The 15,507-nt window shown below is 44.0% G+C and overlaps 1 protein-coding gene and 1 long non-coding RNA gene across 4 annotated transcripts in view; one reads left to right on the top strand and one right to left on the bottom strand.

The window, feature by feature from the left end:
* LOC100063634 (nuclear body protein SP140-like protein) overlaps nt 1–5,143 on the bottom strand; it is a 59,826-nt gene extending 54,683 nt beyond the window's left edge. For all 3 annotated transcript variants that reach the window (XM_005610680.4, XM_005610681.4, XM_070270639.1), the window contains exon 1: nt 5,002–5,143. In XM_005610680.4, coding sequence (XP_005610737.2) covers nt 5,002–5,033 — 32 coding nt within the window. In that variant the 5' untranslated portion in view covers nt 5,034–5,143. The remainder of the gene's footprint in view (nt 1–5,001) is intronic.
* A 66-nt stretch (nt 5,144–5,209) lies between these two features.
* On the top strand, nt 5,210–6,674 carry LOC138924743 (uncharacterized). The gene is made up of 3 exons (XR_011439859.1): nt 5,210–5,363; nt 5,799–5,942; nt 6,541–6,674. It is a non-coding gene; the product is annotated as an uncharacterized lncRNA (long non-coding RNA).
* Nucleotides 6,675–15,507: the final 8,833 nt, after the last annotated feature.

The raw sequence follows: 15,507 nt of genomic DNA, 5'->3' as shown, positions 1-15,507 counted from the left end.
TGGAGGGAATAGGAAGAAGGAGGAGAGAAATAAAATTAAGTTCCAGTTTTTAGCTTAGGAAAAGATACCAAATAACTCCAGACATTGAGAACAATGTAAGCCTAATTATGTTTATTAAAAATTTAATTTTAACTCATAAAAGAAGGTATTACTTCCAATTCAAAGGCTAATTCTCAATCCACCTCTTCCTCCCTCCCTCAGCCTCACTGATGTCATCGTTGACTTCTTCCTTCTGGAAATGTTTTCTTCACTTGGCATCTGAGATGCTATGCCATGACTTTGTGGCTTTCCTGGTACCTCCTTGGCTATTTCTTCTGCTCTTCCTGCACACATCGGACCACCTCAGGGCCAGTCCTTTGATCTCTTTCCTATCTGTGCTCCCTTCTTAAGTAATCTCATCTATTCCCATAGTTTTGAATATCACCCTCACATGGAAAATCCCCAAATGTGCATCTCTACCTTACGTCTCTTCCCTGGACTCCAGATTTATATTCAACCATCTCCACTTTGATGACACTAGTAGGCTTTTCACACTCAGCCAGGCAAGAACTGATAACTAATCTCTTGATTCTTCACCTCTTGAAACCTGCTCATTCTCTAGTTTTTCCATGTAAAGGACTTAGCAAATACATATAACACTTATTAAATGCTAAATGTCATTCCAAGCACTTACATATATTAACCCATCAAATCCTGACAGCACCTATGAGGTACATGCTATTACTATCCCATTTTACAGATGAAGAAACCAAGGCACAGAGATGTTAAGCAATTTTCCAAGAGCTACATAACTGTTAAAAAAACAGAATGAAGCTTTGGACTAAAGTTCAGGTTCTTTATCACTACAGAATATTGCCATCTAGGCAAATGGCAACTCTATCCTTCAATTTCTTTGGAAAAAACCTTTGGAGTCTTCTACGACATGTCTTTTTATCTCACACCTAGCATTTAATCCATCTGCAATTTCCCCTGGCTTTACCTAGAATTCGATCCAGCATCCCATCCCTTTTCTTTACATCCATTGCCCCAACCTGGTCTCAGCCACCATCATCTCCTGCTTGGACTATTGCAATAGGTACTCACCAGCCTCCCTGCTTCCACTCTTGCCACACTGCAGCTGTTCTCCAAACACCAAATATAAGCAAAGATGTTTTAAAAACTGAAATCAGATCATTTCACTCTACTGAAAACCTTCATCGGCTCCCCATTTCATTTTGAATACAGTCTTGACCATGACCTACAAGAAACTACATGACTATCTCTTGCTAACTCTCCAACCTCATTTCCTACCCATCCTCTTTTAGATCATTGCCCTTTGGCACCCTAACCTCCTAGGTTTCTTCAGATAGTCCAAGTATGTTTCTATACCTGACCCTTCATTGGCTGTTTCTTCTGCTTAGAATATGATTTCTTTGGAAATCTGTTTGGTGCTTTTTATCAATTTACTCAGGGCTCTCATCAAATATCAACCCCTCACTAAGTCCTCCCATGAAATCCTGTATAAAATAGTACCCTCATGGACACAAAAGTGTATTCAACCACCCAAGTAATCCATCAGCATCATGGCAGAGTGAGTTGTTCCCTTTGTCTCTCCTCTAAGTTACAACTAAACGGACGTTCATTAACCAACAGAGGGTTCCCTACACAGCACGATAGGATGTCTTAGAGATCCACGCAGTAATACATCTGAAGGTGGGGGGACTGGATCCTCAGGAAGCAGTGGAACTAGGTGAGCAGACCCTTCCCCTTCCCAGTGGCAGCGATCTAGGTCATGAGTCCTCACATGGTGGCTGTACGTGACTGTAAGAGGAGGTGGGGGCAGCCTAGCCTCCATGTGAACACTTTCAGAGTGGCAGCCCGGCCCACGGGAGCGCCCCCTATGCCGGTGTGGTCACACTCATGGAAACGCTCCTCACTGAGTAGTGTGGCTCAGCCCCCGTGAAGGAGCCCCCATCAAGCACAGCAGCTCAGCCAAATCGCCTGTGAGTGCACAGCCAGCCTGGGCAGGTGGAGGAAAGTGCCCATCCTCTCCCACCTAGTGCACCAGCTGGGCTGGTCCCCTGCCAAACGCAGCAGTCCCACACCAGAGCAATCCATCAACAGAGCACAGAGGCCCCACCCGCCAGTGCGTGAGTCAGCTGCCAAGCAGCTGTGGCCAGAACACAAATGCAGACCAGCCATACTGGAACAGCTTCCAGCAGACAGAGTGGGATAAGAAAACACGATTCCTACCCCCCCAGCAGTGGCAGGTAGAATCTGTGGCCTGACACTATCACAAATGTCTGGGAAAGGATCAGTTCATCAAACACCACGAAAAACTACAGTAACACTTCAGAGTAGAAGGAAAATGGCATCTCCAGAAACCAACCCTGAAGTCACGGAAATTTACAACCTAAATGACAGAGAAGTCCAAATAGTTGTCATAAAAAAACTTAATGAGTTACAGGAAAACTCAGAAAGACAGTTCAGTGAGCTCATGAATAAAATTAATGAGCAGAAGGAATACTTCACCAAGAGATTGAAACTCTAAGAAAAAAAACCAAATAGAAATTCTAGATATGAAGAACACAATTAGTGAGCTAAAAAATAATGAGCTAAAAAAAATTAAAAATGGGGGCTGGCCCCGTGGCCGAGTGGTTAAGTTCGCGTGCTCCGCTGCAGGCGGCCCAGTGTTTCGTTGGTTCGAATCCTGGGTGCGGACATGGCACTGCTCATCAAACCACGCTGAGGCAGCGTCCCACATGCCACAACTAGAAGGACCCACAACGAAGAATATACAACTATGTACCTGGGGTCTTTGGGGAGAAAAAGGAAAAAAATTAAAAATCTTTAAAAGAAAAATTAAAAATGAAGTAATTGTTTGAGAAATATCCAAAAAAAGTGGAGCTTGCAGAGCTGTAGAAACAAATTAAGATGCCCCCTAAAATAAACACAATAAACTTCTATAAAAATTAGAAATAACGAGATAAACAAAACTACTGAAAATTAAATAATTGTCATGGAAGAAAAGTTTGAGACACCCATTATGAACAAAAAACAAAAAACAAAAGGGATGAAAAGATTAGTGAGCAGATGAAAGCCGTGAGGACTAAAGTTGTGCCAGTGGAAGAATTATTTTGTCCCAAAATTGAAAAATGAAAGGTTTCAGAGATATTAGAGAAGAAACCTTCCCCGAAGTAAAGACAGAATCGAATCTGCCACGCTGAAGAACACAAGAACTGTGTTTAAAGACAATGTGCATGGAATTCATCATCTTTCTCCATCACCTTATTTATTCATAACTTTCTGCATCACATTATTTATTCATAAAAAGAGTGCATCTACCTCATAAAATCAATACTATAATAAGTCTATACTCTAAATTTCAAGCTTTAATAAGATTGAAGTCACCAGAAGCAAAATTAAAAGACAAGGAAAGTATATTGATAACTTTCAGAAAATGTAGTAAATTCTCCCTTATCATTAAAGACAGGACAATCACATCAACTGACTAACACTGGCAAAAAATAAAACACCAATTCACAGAAGAGGAAATTTAAATGGCCAATAGACACGAAAATGTGTTCAACCACCCAAGTAGTTAGAAAATGCAAATTAGCAAGATGCATCTCTTTATCTACCACTTTTGCAAAAATGAGTATGGGGAGAGGACTTGTCTCATTTGTCATTGAGGGGGGGATTGTATTGGTTCAGCTACTAGGAAGGCAACTTTGAATGATCTATGAACAATTACATATTAGTACTCTTTGTCTCAACAATTCCACATTTTGGTTTTTAACACAAGACGAACACATATATGTGCGTAAACACAAACAAATATATAATCGCTATTACGACAGCTTTTTGGTAAAAGTGAACAATTGAAGATAACAAATGTCAGTCAATAGAGGGGGATATGCTGTAAAAATGATGTTGTATTGATTCCACAGAGAAGTACGTAGCTGTTCAAAGAATGAGGTGGATCAATATGTTTATTAAAGTGAAAAGATCTTGAATATTTTTAATATTAAAATAAGCGAAAATGTAAAATGCAGAACAGCATATACAATATAGTCCCATTTATTAAATACAAGCACACAAATTATGTATTTAGGAAAATGAGCTATATATGGAAATGAATAGATAAGATCAAGAAGGTTATGCCTACAACCCTTAGCAGGACGAGGTGTGGAAGCTGCTGGGGGGTGGGTGGTGAACAAGATTTTTCCCTCTATATACTTCCATGTCACTTGAAATTTTATGAACAAGAAAGTAATGCATTTCTGTTGTATTAAAAAATCAATAGATTAAAAATATTAAGTAATGTTATTTATCAGCCAATACTAGAGAAAAAGATAAGATTTCTACCATTTTCCTTGTCAGAAGTATAACCCGTTTTAGAACAAAAAATCAAAGTAAAAATGAAAACACCCAGCCTGCACTAGTCTTTGGCATCTTGGGCCTTTCTCTTCCTTTTACTTTCTTCCATCAAGATCAGTGGAGGAAGAGCCCAGACTCCCAGCCAGAGACACGAACAGGCCCGGAGCAGACCGAGGCTGGCGCAGGGAACAGGTACGAGACCCCAGCACCCAGTGTTTGAAAAGAAGTCAGGGGTTTACCCTGAATTTTATATTCTCTAAACTCCCTTCCTTGAAATGACCGATGTGAAGGTGGAGGAGGTTTGAGGAAAATGAGAGGATTCAGAGGTCGCGAGGAAGAAGAAATCCTGCCACAAAGCCTCATAAAGGACAGCTGACTTCAGATAGGCTCGACAGCTGAGCGGTAGTTATAAAACAACAAAGTCACGTGCCTTGTGGCAACCGGACTCACACCAGCAGGCGGCCTGCTGCAGTTTTAAACTCCGATGTCCTCATTACATGTGCCTGCATTTCATTATATTGCACGTGAGCGTTCTTGTAAAGCAGGTCTAGAGAACAGGTTTAGTTTAGTGTCTAAACAGCAGCCTCTGAAGCAGCAGCGCGGCCAGAGAGAAAGGTAAACGAAAGCGGGGTAAAGACTGACCTGGCGCTGAAGTCGCTGCCGGCACCGGCCATCTTCCCGCCCCCGGGCCCTGCCTGGACCTGGAGCTTGGCGTCCGATCACTCCAGCATCCCCAGAAGAAATCCTGCGAGAAATCTGTAAACCGACTCAGCCAGAGAGAGCTCCGCCCAAATGGGGAAAACAAAAGTGAAAGCATCTCAGCGTGCAGTACAGACGGTGTCTCCCTCCTCCCGCAGCTTCACCGTGCGCTCAGCCAGCATTAGTCATGACGTGGCAGCGGGAATGGAGGATGAGCAGTGACTGTCAGGGCCTGGAGGGCCTGGGAAGGAGGAGCCGGGCCAGCCCCCAGGAGTCACTTGTTCCTGAAGAAACACCAAAAACCTGTGTGTGGACTCCCCCCCGCCCCCCGCCTCCCCCCCCGCCCCCCGCCTCCCCCCCCGCCCCCCGCCTCCCCCCCGCCCCCCGCCTCCCCCCCGCCTGCCTCAGTTGCTTCTGCCTTCTGAGAGGGTGTCAGTTTACATGGGGTGGGGAGAACTCTGTGCCTGCCCCTTCCCCTTATCGACGTGGCTGAGGGAGAGGGAAAGACAGGAACTTCAATCTCTCTGGCCAGTGGGAGAGCCTGGACCTGACCGAGTTAGGTCCCAGCATGCAGACACAAAGCTGGAGAAGCACGCATCATCTAGGGCGATGGTTTCCACGTTACGTTCCGCTGAATCCTGCTTCCTCTGGCTGTTAATAAGGGCTCTCCCAATTACATTTGAAGATACAGGGCAAGTTTTCTTCCCTCTCTTCACTTCCGTTCTTTCTTACTCCCAAAGGAGTGGACATCAACCTGGTTGGAACAGATTCCAGGACACTGATGAGACGTCTTTACCTGTGGGCAAGGCCTGTGTGTTCCAGTTGCTACACACACCTGGACCTCTCTCTCTCTCCCCCTCTCACTCTGTGGAGTGGAAGGGCTGGTAAGCTAAACCTCTGTTGGGTACAACTGTCCTCTGCTCCTGGCCTCCATGGGGCATGTGGCCCAGACACAGCCTGGCACAGATGACACCATACTTTTCCAGTATCCCGTCTCTCTCCTTCTCTGTCCCTGGGCAGCAGGCTGACCCAGGCACCCATAGTGCTGCGTGTTGGCATAAATGTGCCAGCTTTTCCATGGGTCTGCTTAGGGTCACCAAGATGCCAACTAGGAGCTGGCTGGGTGGGAAATCTGCAGACACCCGCCCTCCTGGGGTGGGCACTCCCACGCTGGGGCTGCTCCTGGCTGAAGGGGGGGAGATGCTCCTTTGGGGCTGGAGAAAGCTGGGCACGCACCACGCTCTGCAAGAGCAGCGGTGGTTTATGAGGAATCAGGAGGCCTCTGTGGGGAAAGCAAAGTTTCTTTGACCAGGAAACAGTGTCAGGCCTGCCTGGGTTAAGGAAAGGACAGAGCCAACTTAAGAAGCAGGTGGAACTCCTAAAAGTCCTGCTGGACTGACTTAAGGGAAATAAGGGGATGTTTGAGGCATTCTCCACGGCTACAAGGAGCACTGAGAACAGAGACCACTTTTGCTGTCATAGGAGTAGCTGGGCTCTGGGACCTGAAACCTGGAAAGCAAGAGAGGCCGAAATTGAGGAGGGACCAGGGGGCGGAGGACTGACCAAGGGGACAGACTTCATCAGCTTCACTCGGAGCAGCTTCCTCTCAGATTCAGTAGTGGGGCTGAGTCTGCACCCTGGGAGAGCCCTGTGGGGACTGGAGGTTTGTCCCTGAGATGAAGCAGTAGCATCCTGGACCTGAGAATTGAAAGACCTGAGGAAGTGGCAGCAGCAGCAACAGCAGCCACTGGGGCAAGAGGACCAGACCCTGGGTACCCTGCGTGGATGCAGAAACGGAAGGGACCGTGGTGGCTGGGACCTAAGTGGGGACACCCAGGCCCCACTGCAATGTCCCCTTCCGGGGGTGGCACATCAATCAGCGGGACTCGCCTGGTCCCCCTGCCTCCTCTCCTCCCTGGGGAGACTCTCTGCTTGGGGGTCCAGTGGAAGGTGTGAGTCTGCTCCTTGGTGGGTCTCCCTGGGCTCATCCTGCCTAGAGAGGCCAGGGCTCTGTCGGCTCCTCCAAGGTCAAGTGCACAGGGACAGGGGCCTGCGGGGCTGTGGTTGATTGGAGCAGCCTGAGGCCATGTGCGTAAGCCCAGTTCTGGGGTTCAGTTTTAAGGATCCCTTTTTTGTTACACATCTAAACCACGACCCCCAATCCCTCTTTTATCAGGAAGAAAGTTGGTATTTTGATCCCCATCTGTCTCACCTTTTTCCTGTCACTCGGTTTGGAACTCAAGTGGAGGAGACATGGAGGGTTATACACAGAAATTGGGGTTCCTCTGTGACTATCTCCTTTCTGGGATTCCCCCCACCCTTGCTCCCTGTAAAGCCTTGGGCTTCTTCCCTGGCTCTGCTGACCGGAAAGAAGGTGGGCTTTCTGCCAAAGTTTGGGTCTCCCCATACTAGTCTGGGGCTGCTCTCAGAGCCGGGCTTATAATAAACAGGGAACATTTCACTCTGGCTGCTTCCCCTGAGTTTTGACTTTCCTCCAAAGTCAGCCTGCTCTTGTTCCCTTTCCAGAAGCCCCAGACAGTTGTTCTTTGAGAATGGTCCAGAGTTTCTGTGAGAGGCCGGTTGGTTAGGGGCTCGCTCCTGCGCATCTAAAGCAGAGCTCTTTGTCCTCACCCCTAAGCAGCAGACCAGCCCCGTCACTCCCATACCCAGCCCTGCTTCTGGAGACCCCAGTGGTTCCGGAGCCCCCTGACCCCCTGCTCAAGGAAGAAAGAAGCTACTGTGCAGTGGATCAAACAGAAAGCACACCTTCATCAGGAGATGCACAAGCCGGAACTACGCGCAGTTTGTACTTTTGTGCTCATGGGAGCACAAATACACACCTATTTAGAGTGGGCTTATTTCAAGAAACAAAATAAAAGCAAATAATATGCCTGGCGAAAAGACACAGATTATTCTAGAATTTCAGTTGGAGTTAATACTTACAACATTCTATACAGATGAGACATATGAGTTGTTGCCAAGTAGCCTAAAAATACATAAATATTTTTTGTTAAAGGAGAGTAGTGAGCAGTCAGCATTGAACCTGGTTTTTGCTTCAAGGACTTGTCTATACATCTGTCTCTTTCCAAAGGATTAGGGCCACAGCTTTCCCTCTGCCTCCTTCCTGCTTTAACTTCCGTATACATGTAACTGGAGAAGAAAGTCCACCCAACTGTGTGTGTGTGAGTGAGAGCTCGGCCTAATAGGAAACAAAACCAGACAGTTTCGGTTCCTGGACTCTGATCTGGGGCCTTATGAAGCATTTCAGAGTCATCTCCCCACCCAGTTTACACGGAGAGCGTGGGGAGGTCCAGTCCCCTCCTCCCAGGCAGAAGGCGCTTCTCTCCAGCACAGCAGAGCAGGGCGTGTGCTGACGTCCAGAGGAGCCGCACTGGGAGATTCAGGCTGAGGGGTTGTTACCAAGAGCCCCAGGACATCAGGGGCACCAGGCCCTCCTGCTGCTCCCAGACACAGGCACACTCTCTTAGCTAAGACCACAGCCCAGCAGCCCAGCATCGCAAGAAACAGCCCACATCTGAGTCCTGGTAAACAGGGCTGACAAGGGTGATAGGCTTAGTGACCTTCCTTGCCCTTGGCTGTCCAGTGGGATGGGGTGGATGCCCTCCCTTCTAGAATGATGACCAACTCAGCCTTTATCTCCACAGCACAGAGCAGTGGGAACACAGTCAACCTGCTCCATGAAGGAACCCCCAGGCTCCGAGGTCCCTATGGCTGGGCTTGGACTCTTGGCCCCATTCCTCCTGTTAGATAGCAGGTCCCACCTCTGGAAGACCCCCGGGTGGGTTCCATACATCAGCATGTTTCCTTGGGCATCCAGCCTCCTCCTCCCTTTCCTAACAGACTTCGGATCTCTTTGGCTGGATGACTTTTCCCCTTTGTGTGCAGGAGTAGAGAGACTGCTGATCAAGACGCTGGCCCTTGAACAAGCCAGGCCAGCCGGACTCTCTTTGGGGAGTTGGACTCTGGAGTGATGTTTGTTAAGGAGTTAAAAAAACCCGTTGCATAACATTCATTCTGTGGCAGCTCCTTAATGAGATGACTCAGTTGTTCCTGATGTGAATTCCTGGAGTTGCTCTGGTTCCCTCTCTGGTTTTGGGGCTGTTTGCGGTCTCAGTGGCCACCCTTTTATCCTTTCTGTGAGTCACTGTGCATCTCATCCGTGAAGTCTCTTTTCGGCTAATCTAGATAAAGTTGGTCTTGCTGGCAAAGAGCCCTAATTGATACGAGGACGTTTGTGTGTAAGTTTTCTTAGCTTATTTCCTTATTGCTTTCAGGTTCAGGCACTTTCTAAGTGCATAACAAATATTAACTCATTAATCCTAACAATGATCCAGTGAACTAGGTACTTCTAGTATCTCCATTTTATAGATGAAACCACTGCATGAGGGAGGGTAGGTAACTTCCCCAAGGACACACAGCCAGTACATGGGGAGCTGGGTTTCCACCTACACAGACTAACTGCAGGGCCTGTTCTCTGTCCTCTAGGCTCTGCTGTCTCTCAGAACAAATTAGCATTGTTCACAACACCAAAGTAATCAATAGGAGCCAAGTGCAATGGAGACCTGATGAAAAATAAAAGCTATATAGGGATGATATAGAACTGTATTTACTGACATTTAACAATGGCCATTATATACTATTAAGTGGAAAACAATGATTAGAATCCATTTTATTATTAAAATGGTATAATCATTCCCCTGTGCCCTCCCCCTCTATGCACATTACAAAGCCTAGAATCATTTTCATCAAGTTGTCAACCATGCATATTCACCTTACCTGGAGAGGACTCTCAAGCATTGTGCTTCTTAGGAGTAGGAGATGCAAGGAACAATAGCTTGGAGCTTTGGAGGGAATATCTTGATTTGCTGCAGACCCTGAACCCCTAAAAACCTATATGGCATGTCTCTGAGTCTTTGTAGGGTTTCTTTCTCATCATCTGGAATGCATGTGACTTAGTACAGCTTTCAGAATACTCAACACTTCTTGCTCATGAGAGCTAGTCACTGTGATGGTCAATTTCATGTGTCAAATTGACTGGGTCATGGGGGGGGGGGAGGCCCAGATTAAACATTATTTCTGGGCATATCTTTGAGGATGTTTCTGGATGAGATTAGCATTTGCATCAGTAAAGTAGATTGCCCTCCCCAATGTGGGTGGGCATCACCCAGTCTGTCAAGAGCCTGAGTAGGTCAAAGAGTGGAGAAAAGGAAATTTGTTCTTTTCACGCCTGCCCTGTTGACCTGGGACATGGGTCTCCTACTGCTCTTGCACTGGGATTTATACCATCGGCTCCTTTGGTTCTTGGGCCTCCAGACTTGGGCTGGAATTACACCTCAGTTTACTGGGTCTCTGGCTTGCAGATGGTATATTGTGGGACTTCTCAGCCTCCATAATCACATAAGGTAATTCCACATAATAAGTCCTCCCCATAGACATATATGGTTCTGCTTCTGGAACTATTAGATCTGTTTCTCTGGAGAACCCCTATCAATACAGTCATCAATATAGTGGAAGCAGAGTGACATCAGCATCATGGTGGAGTGAAGTGTCCCCTTTGTCTCTCCCCTCTAAGTTACAACTAAACAGACATCCACTAACAACAGAGGATTCCCTACACAGCACAAGAGGATGCCTGAGAGATCCATGCAGCTATACACCTGAAAGCAGGTGGACTGGACCCCCAGGGAGCAGTGGAAATGGCACCATCTCCCTCCCCAGTGGCAGTGATCTAGGTTGTGGATCCTCACACTGCAGCTAGCAAGACTGTGAGTGGAAGTGGGGGCAGCCTGGCCTACATGTGAATGCTTGTGGAGCAGTGGTAGCCCAGCCTATGGGAACACCCACATTGCTGTGGTGGCCTCACTGGCATGAATGCTGCCCACCAAATGGCAGAGGCTCATCTTGCTGAGCCTGCCATGTAGCTGCAACCCAGGCCACACAAACGCAGAGTGGCCGACTGGCATAGCTATGAGCAGATAGGGTGGGAAAAGAAAACACAGCCCTTGCACCCCGCCTTGGTGGCAGGTGAAATTTGTGACCAGAAGCAACAAGAACCACAGCAGAACCAATGACGCAGCCCCCAGTGGCGGCAATCCCAACACCAGCTTCACCAGCAGTGGGGTCTATATGCAAGTCCCCGGGTCCCCAGTCTCCCACCAATGACAGTGACAACTGCAACAAGCACCCCAAGACAACCCAGAAACAGCAGTACAGGTGGTGAACTGGACAGCAGCATCAGAGACCACAGAGAGCAGATGGAAGAATACAAGACCCAGGTGACCAGAACCAAAGTAACCAAAGCTGTACCCAAATAAGTAAAGGTGATTACTATCACAAATGTACCAGCAGAGGATCAACTCATCAAACAGCATGAAGACCTACAGTAACACTGAAGAACAGAAGGAAAATGACTCTCTCCAGAAACCAAACCTGAAGTCACAGAAGACTACAATCTGACAGAGAATTCAAAAAAGCTATCAGAAAGAAACTCAATGACTCACAAGGAATGAGTTTAAGGAGCCCAGGAATAAAGTTACTGAACAGAAGGAATACTTCACCAGAGGTTGAAGCTCTGAAAAATAAAGCCAAACAGAAATTCTTGGTATGAAGAACACAATGAATGAGATAAAAAATAACGTAGAAAGCATAAAAAATAGAGTAGATCTTATGGAAGAGAGAATTGGTGACCTTGAAGATAGAAACCTAGATATGCTTCTGGTGCAGGAGGAGAGAGAACTAAGATTTTTTTTTAAATGAAGAAATTATTTGAGAAATATTAGACTCAATTAGGAAAAGTAGCCTAAGGGTTATAGGTATCCCAGAGGGAGAGGAGAGGGGGAAACGACCAGAGAGCTTCTTCAAAGAACTAATAGCTGAGAACTTCCCAAACATGGGGAAAGAACTGGACATACAAGTACATGAAGCCAATAGAACTCCTAATTACATCAATGCAAAAAGGACCTTCTCCAAGACATAACAATATTAAAATCGTCAAAACTCAATGACAAAGAAAAAATATTAAAGGCAGAAAGGAAGAAGAAAATAACCTACAAAGGAACCACTATCAGGTGTTCAGCATATTTCTCAGTAGAAACCTAACAGGCTAGGGGTGAATGGAATGATATATTAAAAATACTAAAAGACAAAAACCATCAGCCAAGAATACTCTATCCAGTGAAATTATCCTTCAAATATAATGGAGAAATAAAAACTCTCCCAGATAAGCAAAAGCTGAGGAAGTTCATTGCCACTAGACCTGCCTTAGAAGAAATGATGAAAGGAGCTCTCCTACCTGAAACAAAAAAGCAAAGGTTTACAAAACCTTGAGCAAGGAGATAAATAGACAAAGTCAGAAAATTGCAGCTCTCTATAAGAATAGGTTAGCAAACACTTAATTATAACATAAAAGATAAAGGGAAAGAAAACATTAAAAATTACCATAAACACTTCAATTTAGTCCACAAAATCAAAACACAAAAAAGAATAATTTGTTACAACAATAACTCTGAAGGAGAAGGGAGAGGGATGAAACTTGCTTAGGCTAATGGAGAGAAGAGGCTGTCAGAAAATGGACTAGCTCATCTATGAGATCTTTTATAGAAACCTCAAGGTAAACACAATACAAAAAATCAGAGCAGAGTCACAAATCATAAATGAAGAGAAAACTGAGAAAACCACCAAATTGAAATGGCAGTCGGAAATACCAGGGGAAAGAAACAATGGAAATATAGAACAACTGAAAAACAAGACATAAAATGGCAGTATTAAGCCCTTATATATCAATAATCACTCTAAATGTAAATGGATTGAATTCTACAATCAAAAGACACAGAGCGGCAGGATGGCTTAAAAAACAACATGCAACAATATGCTGCCTCCAGGAAACACATGTCAGCTTTAAAGACAAACATAGGCTCAGAGTGAAGGGATGGAAGACAAAACTCCAAGCAAATGGCAAGCAAAAGAAAGTGGGTGTTGCCATACTTACGTCAGATAAAGCAGAGTTCAGGATAAAAAAGACAAAGAAGGACAGTATAAAATGATAAAAGGGACATTCCACCAAGACAACATAACACTTATGAACATATATGCATCTAACTCAGGAACACCAAAGTATGTAAATCAACTATTAACAGACATAAAGGGAGAAATTAACAGCAACACAATAATAGTAGGAGACCTCAACACCGCACTTAAATCAATGGATAGATCATCCAGATGGAAAGTCAACAAGGAAACAGTGGGCTTATGAAATGCTAGACCAGATGGACTTAATAGATATAACTGGAACATTCCATCCAAAACCAGCAGAATATACATTCTTCTCAAGTGCACTTAGAACATTCTCAAAGGTAGGCCATATGTTGGGAAACAAAGCAAGCCTCAATAAATTGAAGAGGATTGAAATCATAGCAAGCATCTTTTCTGACCATGATGCTATGAAACTAGAAATAAACTGCAAGAAAAAGCCTGAGACAGCCACAAATATGTGGAGACTAAACAACATGCTACTGAACAACTATTGGACCAATGAAGAAATCAAAGGAGAAATAAAAAAATACCTGGAGACAATTGAAGAAAACACAACATACCAACTCATACGGGATGCAGGAAAAGTCATGCTAAGAGGGAAATTCATAGCAATACAGGCCTACCTCAACAAACAAGAAAAGTCTCAAATAAGTATTCTTAAACTACACCTAAAAGAACTAGAAAAAGAACAAAGTCCAAAGTTAGTAGAAGGAGGGAAACAATAAAAATCAGAGCAGAAATAAATGAAATAGAGACTAAAAAAAACAATGAATGGATCAATGAAACGAAGAGTTGGTTCTTGGAGAAGATAAACAAACTCTACAAACCTTAGCCAGAATCACTAAGGCAAAAAGAGAGAAGTCTCAAATAAATAAAATTAAAAATGAAAGAGAAGAAATTACAACAATACCACAGAAATACAAAGGATTATAAGAGAATACTATGAAAACCTATATGCCAACAAATTGGACAACCTGGAAGAATTGGATAAATTCTTAGACTCATACAGCCTTCCAAAACTGAATCAAGAAGAAATAGAGAACTTAAATAGACCAATCACAGGTAACAAGATCAAAACAGTAATCAAAAAACTCCCAAAACAACAGTCCAAGACTAGATGGCTTCTCTGGTGAATTCTACCAAACACTCAAAGAAGATTTAACACCTATCCTTCTCAAACTATTCTAAAATATCAAAGAAGATGGGACGCTCCTAACTTATTCTATGTGGCCAACATTACTCTGATATGAAAAACAGAAAAGGACAACACAAAAAAGGAAAGTTACAGGGCAATATCACTGATGAACATAGATGCAAAAATCCTCAACAAGATATTAGCAAATCGAATACAATAATACATTAAAAGGATCATACACCATGACCAAGTGGGATTTATTCCAAGGATGCTGGGATGGTTCAACATCTGCAAATCAATCAATGTGATGCACCACATTAACAAAATGAGGAATAAGAATCACATGATTATCTCAATAGATGCAGAGAAAGCATTTGACAAGATCCAACATCCACTTATGGTAAAAACTCTCAATAAAATGAGTACAGAAGGAAAGTACCTCAACATAATAAAGGCCATATATGACAAACCCACAGTCAACATCAGACTTAGTGAAAGACTGAAAGCCATCCCTCTGAGAACATGAACAAGACAAACGTGCCCACTCCCACCACTCTTATTCGACATAGTACTGGAAGTTTTGGCCAGAGCAATTAGGCAAGAAAAAGAAAAAAAAGGGATCCAAATAGTAAAGGAAGAAGTAAAACTCTCAATGTTCACAGAAGATGTGATTCTACATATAGAAAACCCTAAAGACTACACCAAAAAACTGTTAGAAATAACCCACAACTACAGCAAAGTTGCAGGGTGAAAAATCAACATACAAAAATCAGTTGCACTTCTATTCAGTAATAATGAACCAGCAGAAAGAGAAGTCAAGAATACAATCTCATTTACAATCACAACAAAAAGATTAAAATATCTAGGAATAAATTTAACCAAGGAGGCGAAAGACCTGTATACTGAAAACTATAAGACATTATTGAACGAAATCAAAGAGGACATTAAGAAATGGAAAGATATTCCATGCCCATGGCTTGGAAGAATAAACATACTTAAAATGTCCATATTACCTAAAGCAATCTACAGATTCAATGCAACCCCAATCAGAATCCCAATGACATTCTTCACAGAAATAGAACAAAGAATCTAAAATTTATATGAACCATCAAAAGATGCCAAATAGCCAAAGCAATTCTGAGAAAAAAGAATAAAGCTAGAATTATTACCATCTCTGACTTCAAAATATACTACAAAGCTATAGTAATCAAAACAGCATGGTACTGGCACAAAAACAAACACACGGATCAACGGAACAGAAC

The sequence above is a fragment of the Equus caballus genome, chromosome 6, assembly GCF_041296265.1.
Source record: "Equus caballus isolate H_3958 breed thoroughbred chromosome 6, TB-T2T, whole genome shotgun sequence".
Classification (NCBI taxonomy): Eukaryota; Metazoa; Chordata; class Mammalia; order Perissodactyla; family Equidae; genus Equus; species Equus caballus.
The sequence above is the reverse complement of the archived record's forward strand: the minus strand, read 5'-3'. Positions and strand labels throughout refer to the sequence as shown.